General features: G+C 50.1%; 1 protein-coding gene across 5 annotated transcripts in view; it reads right to left on the bottom strand.

The window, feature by feature from the left end:
* The window catches only part of LOC113216128 (inactive dipeptidyl peptidase 10), a 93,975-nt gene that overhangs the window by 16,929 nt on the left and 68,717 nt on the right, over window positions 1-8,329 (bottom strand). For 4 of the 5 annotated variants that reach the window (XM_052269352.1, XM_052269351.1, XM_052269353.1 and 1 more), the window contains 2 exons: window positions 3,353-3,664; window positions 337-411 (listed from right to left, as the gene is read on the bottom strand). In XM_052269352.1, the coding sequence (XP_052125312.1) occupies window positions 337-411; window positions 3,353-3,664 (387 nt within the window). The remainder of the gene's footprint in view (window positions 1-336; window positions 412-3,352; window positions 3,665-8,329) is intronic. The other variant, XM_052269355.1, reaches the window with a different exon arrangement.

The raw sequence follows: 8,329 nt of genomic DNA, 5'->3' as shown, positions 1-8,329 counted from the left end.
GGGGGGCAGGGAGGGTGCTTCGAGCCGAAGGAGGGAGGCTGTAGTTGGAGAGGGTGTTAGTGGCCAGGGCAACGACGGGCATTTATTAGCAGGGCCTAGACCTGACGTGCGGCGGCCGCGCCGCCCGAAATGGGTTCACGGACCGTGAGATTCGGACGGATATTAAACCGACGAGATTGAACATCCAATCATCAGTGCGGGCGCGGAACTCGAACTTCGGGCAATTTGCTTTGCTATTTATTACTATTTATTTACGTTTTCGTTAAATATTGGCATGCTGCATATTTGTCATTTTATCACAAACTACAACAACGTTTATTGGGGAGAAACTCTTACCTGCGTTACTGTGTGCTGAAGCAGGACGTATCTCAAATCATGGGAACACTTGAAGCTCTTGACGTTCAGTTGTCTCTGTAAAAGGAATGGAAAGTGAGATGAGTTGACCAGCACACAATTACAAAGCGTTGCAAGGTTCGCAAACTGCGAGGTATGCAGCTTCGTCATTCATTAAAAAAACACTTTGTAAACCTTTTCGCTTTGTTATTACAAAGTACAAAGCATTCATCCTCGCGTCGCAGCTCAATATACTTTGCAGAATTTCATCAGCTTTCAACAGTGCAGAGTGGGTTGGTAGGCACGATTTAACATCAACGTTCAAGGGGAAACATTTTGTGCCACGGGGTCGAATGCTTTTTCTGATGGAAAGCGGAATCTGCGAGGCGGGGGTAGAGAGATAGAGGGGAGCGGGTGGGAGAGCGGTCAGCGAGAGTTAAGCTGCTACTGATTCGATTATCTTATTCAGTGACTCGTCTCCCCATCCCCACCTACCGCCCCTCCACAAGCCCACCCCGCCCATTGTCACGTCGAGTTACTCCAAAGCTGACAAGTAATAAGGGCGAGATGGTTGTGCGACTTTATACTTTTGTTACAAAATTACTTTCCGCACTACTGTATTTTTCATCTTGATTAAGACGTACTACTTACACTGAGCTCGCCCCCGCCCTCTTTCCGCCACCGTACCCGACCCCCTTCCTGCCCCTCCCAGCCGACCGCCAGCACCGGTCGTGGCGCCCACTTTCAGTCGGTTCGAGTAAACTTTTGATGCTTCTTTGATTGCCCATTGACTCGCGGACCCCGGACCCCGTCCCAAGGGTAGCCAACCTCTCCCCATCCCCCCGTTTTTCCACCTCTTGACTCAAACGTGAAGACAAAAGCGGACAGACAATTTATGGTCTTCGGCAAGCAAATGTCGCGACCACTAATTCGTGCGATGAATTAACACAGCTCGCTCTAAATAGCCGTACCCGAGAGAACAAACATGTCTTTGCTTTTATATTGCCAAACCGTCTTTAAATCGAGTTGTGCCAGGGAAAATAAAAACATGAGTAGAAAAGTGGCCTACTAAAAGTGAAATCCCGCCCCTAAATTTTCGAAGAGGGAAAAAGTAAAGTAAACTGAATATGTTAAAAGTCGCGTCGTTCTTTCGTGTCGGGTAGGAGCTTGGAGCGCAGCAAGAGAACCACTGTCCTCGGCATCCACACCACAACGACACCCCCTAGGAATCCTACAAAAGCCTCCCTCTTGCCTCTCAACAGTTGGCTTTCTCCGCTCAGCCCTGGTCTGGTGATTCCCGCCGTGTGATGCTGTGTCCGCCCGCCCGTCCGCTATCCGTCTGTCGGTCCGTCCGCCCAGCCCGAGGCCTAGCCCGTTCGTGTGTCTGTCCGTCTGCGCGGCCGTTAGTCGGTCACCCGCACAAAGTGCGGCTGACCCGCCTAACCCTCCCCCGCCATGCCCTCGGGGAGGCCGGGGTGGCTCACTCCGCTGACACCCGTCCCGGCTTTCCTTACTATTTCCTCTGCCACTTCTGAAATGAAGAAAGTTTGAATCCGGCAGATTTGTTGGCAGAGTGAGTCCCCCAGCAGCCTATGGTTACTTCCCCTCCCCCTTTGCTCCGCTTCCAACCGCATATGGAGGCCCGCCCCCTCCTCTCCCCCGGGGCTGTCTTTTTATCTCCCAAGCTGCACCCGGCCTGTCGCTGAGCGTCATGATTGTGTGACTAGAACTGCCATCGCCCGTCTCCCCTCTTTAAGCTACATTTTTCAGACTTTGGGAGGTGGAAGAGAAACTGAATGGAGTGAATGAAGAAACTTGGATAGACCAAAAGTAATGTAACAGGAAATGCCTTGAGCAAAATTTCCCGGTGAATATCTGAATTTACCCGTGGATGGATGGATGGATGGGTGGGTGGGTGGGTGGATAAAAAGACAAGAAGGAAAAGAACCCTCCTCCAGCATGCTCTCTTGTCTCCGGACACAATAGCTGCTAATCACCCGTCATCTGTACGCACTTCCTTCTCTCTCCCCATCACCTCTCCCTCCTCATCTCTTACACTCACTCTCTCTCTCTTCCACCCTCGCTCTTTCTCCCCACCCCTTTACGCCCTTTCCCACTTTTCCCCAACTCTCTCGTTCGTTCGTCTTTATTACGCTCTACTGCCCCCTCCCCCTCTACTACCACCACACACTATCTCACTCCACACACACAGACACACACTTTTTTACTAGGACACCCTTTCTCCACACTGTCTGCACTGACAAGAAATTCTACTGGTTCTGGAGAAGGCGTCATTTCAAAAGAAACTAACCAGACACGCCCAACGCCCGCACAAACCATACTCTTTTTCCCACAGGCCCATATTTTTTCGTTTTGAGTCTCGGCCTTATTTCCCGCCCTCGCCCATCCTGCTGGAGCTGGGTGGCGGGGGATGCTACGGCGAGCTTTACAACGCGCGCCGGTTGCGTGAGCGCGAGGACGGCAGCCGGGCCCAGAGGCCGGGCCGGCCATCGCCTGACTCGCGGGGCCTCCGTGCTGCCGGGCAGTAACGTCAAAACAAGCTTTGCAGAACGTCGGCCCGACACCTCCCTATCTGACCGCTCGGCTCGCCCAGGCCCACCCGCACTAAAAACTACGGTGCGGCAAAGGCGGCAACGGTATCAAAAAGCCCCTGGAGAGTCGTCAACACGTAGCGCCAAGCGCACAGCCAGAGCACAAGCAGAGAGAGACCGCAGGGTCTAATGTAATAACAGAATTATTAGTTTCGTGTCTTAGAGCTTTCTTCATGAACCTTCGTTATGCAATGCGCCAGCAACAATGTAGCCTCGCCTATAACTCCGCAGCTTTTGTGACCACGCTCAAAAAGTATTTCCCGAGCACGAGCTACCCGTGAAATTACTACGCAATTTGTGATAGTATCATTGCCAATGGAATTATGCAGAAAGATTGCCTCTTCAGGTACCGGGTGGAAGAACCAAACGTTGTTTTCTGTTTGTCTTGTGAAGGTCATCGTACTCACCAGGGTGTGGTTGGTGACGAGCAGCGAAACGTTGTTGTTGGTGGTGTCGAGAACGGACAGCGCGCCGTCGTCCGCCTGGTACACGAGGTGCGTGGAGTCGACCCAGGCCGGGGGCAGCCGCTGGCTCGCCAGGTCGCCGGCAAGCAGCTCCTCGAGCCGCATACGGCGCCCGGACCAGTACAGCAGCTCGTCCACGTAGCCCAGCAGGTAGATGGCCGTGACGATGCCCGAGATGACCAGGCCGATGACGAGAAGCGAGAAGATGATGGAGCGCCAGTTGTGGCCGTCCCCCGAACCCGGGTACAGCAGCTCCTGCAGACACGGCGAACGTCAGGCGCGGAAGGGAGCAGCGGCGTCGCGCGGGGGGAGAGGGCGAGAGACAGGCAGAGAGCCCTGGTGTGTGTGTGTGAGAGCAAGAGAGAAGTATGCTCTTCTCTCTTTCCGGGCACCACTCATGGGGAGCCGTCTACTCGGCGTCTCTCGCATACTCACCACCCCGCCGCACCACTAGGTGGTGGCGGCAGCCGGGACGTATCCGTACCATTTTACAGTGAATTTACTTTGGCGCCTCCGCCTCACGGCCCGGGTCAGCCAACGTCCCGTCAAGGCTTCGGGGGCCCGTGATGCGTGAAAACAACTGAAGCACAAAGGCGAAGGAGGGGTACTAGTTATTATCTGAGTCAGTTTTCAAAAACCGATTGATTGTTTTGTGACTTTTCGGGGGAATCGGTCTTCAAGTAACAAAACATCAGTTAGGATTGCAATGCATATACAGATATTTTTTAAAAAATTATCATTACTCAAATTCAAAGTGTTAAAAAGAATTTGAAAGGTTCGGATACGCCTCAGCTACGTGCAAGCTTGTCGGTTAGTTAGTTCAGTTATTCGTGTTAAAAAAACGTTATTATTTCGCTCAAACAAGAACTCAAAAACAACTCTTTCACCGCTCCTACTTCCGACAAACTTGCTGTAGAGAATAAAACATGCGCCTATTTCGTACTTTCTAGCTGTCAACAGTATTATCATGGGCTAGTGTTATGTGTAAAATAGGTGTGAAAAAAACATAAATGACTACATCAGCAGACTTGTGAGAAGTACTACAGTGGAAAGGGGTCTGAAGTTAAAAATACGAAAGCAAACAATTCCTTATTCTTTTAAAATTAAATATTCAGTTTGAGCCCAGGGAAGAGAATTTTGTTTTCTGATTTAAGACGCGCTTGTGGATCCAGATCTGGGGAAAGTCTGGGGGGGAGGGGCGACACGGACGGCTGCAGGCAGGCGGCGCCTCCCCATTGTCCCCGTAATTGGGCCGGCGGCGCGACAATGCCATGTCAGACAATAAAATAAACAACAATTAAAGGCGCGGCGCCCAGGCGACGCGTTCGGGTCCGCGCGACGCGACACGGACGTATACTGGCGAAAACCGGCGAGAATTTCTCAGCCGGAAAATCGGGAATCGATTACATCCTTGGATACGTTCAGGCTGCTGCGTGGGGAGCAGCGGGAAGCTGGCCGGGCTGGAGAGTAAAGAGGAAGGGTGAGGAGGGGGCCAGGCTAGGGGGTGAGAAGCCCAAAGAGATGGGGAAGGAAAAGGATACAAGGCAAACGGGACGCACGCCAGAGGCGAGGCAGGCAGGGTGGCTACACCCGCATCGTGCTGCGAGAGACGCGGCGGGACAGAACAGCCAAACGACGTAAATTAAATTAACCAAAGATATCAAATTCCGCGTCTTATTTGGGCAGGCTGGCCTCGCCCCAAAGTGTCAGGCAGAGGGAAAAAAATGTATCATATTTTCCATTTATTGCCATTTCCATTGATCTATTGACTTATCTGTCAAACCAATGGAAACATTTTCTGTGAGAAGTGGGCCGTGCGGAATGAGGCTTCTGCGCTACAGTCGCTTCTCTAGCACTTTTTTTTTAGACAAAACTTTACAGGAAACGTTTATCCTGATAACTGAAGAATTTAACTAGGAAACACTTTGCGCCAGCGTTTTGAACTCTTCTAAGCGTTCAGGCAGCTTCCTGTAATTTTAAAACTGTTAGGCGTCCAACTGCAGTTAGTGCGCGGGATTCCGAGGGACATAAGAACCGCAATCATGCCGCCATCTGTACGACTTTCATTCCAAAATTTGTGCTTTCTTGATAACACGAATACTTCACACGGGATGCTCGTTCGAGCTGCAGCTTGATTCGGGCTAGATTGCAGTGTGGCGTTGCTTATCTAAGGTGGGCAAGGACGATTGCATGATTATTATTATTATTCCACGGATCCGCCCTCCGCCGCCGCTGTCCGCGCCTCGTCGCCGTGTTGCGTGACTGACCGCGACTTACTGTGCGAGCGCGCCAAATTATCCCGAATTACCCCCGCCCCGTCCTCCACCCTTACTATAGTTCCGGCCCCCCTCCCCCTCTTTCTCTCGCACACGGAGCTGGGGCCTGCCCGACCCATCCGGGGCCCAAATCCGGGGAGTGCTATTCATTTAGAGGCACGGAAAGGCGGGCGCGGAGGGACGCTTGATGTGTTTGCCCTCCAAACAACACCGAGCCGGTGCTCAAGGGCCGACCGACTGGGCTGGAGGGGGCGTGCGCGGCCAGTCCGGTCCACCTCGAGGTAATCCCGGGCGCAGCCAACAGTTCTTCTCGCGATCAAAAAGCGAAACGCAGCCGACGAAGAAGGGGTGGGGGTGGGGGACATGTCCCCCCAAGATCCACAATTGTTTGCAAGTCGCGCAGGGCTACTAACATGGCAAAGGCAGGCTTCTCGCGGCTTATCAGTTCGATCGGGATCGGAACTGCCATCAACTAAGGGGCGCCTAGTTTTAACTACAGCTGGGAAAACACTCAGTGCAATGCAGACCAAACAGCGTACTTATTTCACACAAGAAAGAGTGTGCTTGCGAGCACACACATACTTGCCACAGTTCACACAAGGAAGATATTACTATATTTGTGTGCTTCGAAGTACAATCTTCCTTGCATGTACTTGTAAGTACACTGGTTTTCCAGTGTTATCTTGACCATAGCATTAAAAACTAGCCATATTTTTTGGGAACATCGTTTTTTATCCTAATAATAATGTGATTAGGAAGAGCTAGCTTTCTCACAAGTCTGGCGTCTTAACTAAAGATAGATTCAAGAAGAAGTGCGAACCTATCATGATCATGCTGAAAGTCTAATTTTGTTTGTGGTAAAGAATTGAGCTTCTACTTTGTGTTGTCGACGATATGTTACTATAATGATGCTTTTTATGGTGACTGCTCTATCTCTCTTGCGGCTATGGCAATACACTACGTTCTTATGCTAGTGTGGAAATAATAATTGTTTATGTAGAAATTATTTCAAAATAGTTTCTAAAGATAACTATAGTATACGTTCAAGAGGTAAAATAGAAGCGGCATCCACGTATATAGCTGTAAAGATTGTGAAACTTAATATTAGTTCAGGACGCAAACGTGATGAAATCGTGCAATATTAGAAAACAGAGCACCTCACAAAACCACAGGCAACATACTAGCATCAAGTTCCAGCAGCCAACAGTACTTTAACAGATGAGATTAGTCGAGGAGAAAACAGAATAGGTTAGATCAATCATACATTGGTCTTCACTAAAATCATACAAGGTGAGGCTATATCAGAGAGAAAAGGTGCTTGAGAAAAAGTGCAAAAACTACAACTAAAGGTTAACTAGCTGTATCAAATGTCGTGACCCCACACACTACTCTCCCCCACCACATGGCATAGGACCCATCTTGGTGTGTGTGGGACCAGCAAGTACATTTGAGTGTTAGGCACGCTATACCAACCAGCCTGCCGCCACTGGAGGGCAGGGACCAAGCTGCTCTACAGGTAGAGTGAAGACAAGTGACCGCTAAACACCGACACATTCAGAGTTATATACACCACTTTCAGGCATAGAGAATCGAGGCACATGGCAGACCACGCAGAGTCGACTTCACTCCGAAACCTTTGCTTGGTTCATATTCCACATGTAAGGGATCAAAACGGTCAAGCACTTGTCAATAGCTTATAAGTATGAGAGCACAAGCACAAGAGGTTCCGTGTTCAGCCTATTTTCAAGGCAAGGGACGGCACTTCACAACTGTTCGATGTACAAGACGAGAGGGTGTGCATCATGAAAGTGCTACTCTGGGGAAATGAAGACCAAGACTAAGCCAAAAGGAGCCAGAAGATGATCCACGTGTTAGGCATGACATCAAGAAGAGACCGCAGAAGATAGGATGTACTCTAGTTAACGACATCGAAACAAACAAGATACTGAAAACGAGCGCGGGCCGAGACGAATGCTATTGGTCTGCCCACACCAGCCTCTGGAGTTCTTCCCTTGGGTTCAAGACCATGGAGGGCAATGCACCACCAAACAAGACATGCAGTGATGATATCGTCCTGAACACGCTAAACATGCTTCACAACTGGAATAATTCACATTACACAATCCCAATCCAATTTATCACTTAATACCATTGTTCGTGTTCAGGTCGCTTGTAAAACGGAATACTGCAAGTGGTGCTTTGTCAGTCCTTGCGTGCAAGGGTCTTGAAATCAGGTCCACGAATCTCGACAACCCCTCCTGTGCAAACTCCCACCCCTTGAGACACAGGCGCGCCAGCGACATACTACATGAATATCCCAGGATCTCGTCCCAGCCCATGTCGCGACGTCACTCTCTCTTTTATTGAGGCTGTGTCGCATTAAAACTTCATAACCGACACCAGCGGGCGGCCTGATGCCTGCAGAAGTGCAGACACTGCTGTAACAAACTTCACTAATGCTCAGCAAAAGCCCGAATGAAAAGATTATGGAAGTGGCAAAAAGGTGATAATGTAACCCTCCTCGAAGCAATGCTTCGTGTGCCACGAGTTGCATCACCAGCAAGTAGGGCAAACGTCAGAACATAATGTATGACCCTTCCCATCTTCCACAGCTTATATATTATTTAAAAATCTATTCAGATCT

The sequence above is a fragment of the Frankliniella occidentalis genome, unplaced genomic scaffold (assembly GCF_000697945.3).
Source record: "Frankliniella occidentalis isolate FOCC.00 unplaced genomic scaffold, Focc_3.1 Scaffold90, whole genome shotgun sequence".
Taxonomy (NCBI): Eukaryota; Metazoa; Arthropoda; class Insecta; order Thysanoptera; family Thripidae; genus Frankliniella; species Frankliniella occidentalis.
Note: the sequence above shows the minus strand (reverse complement) of the source record. Positions and strands in the feature narration are given on the sequence as shown.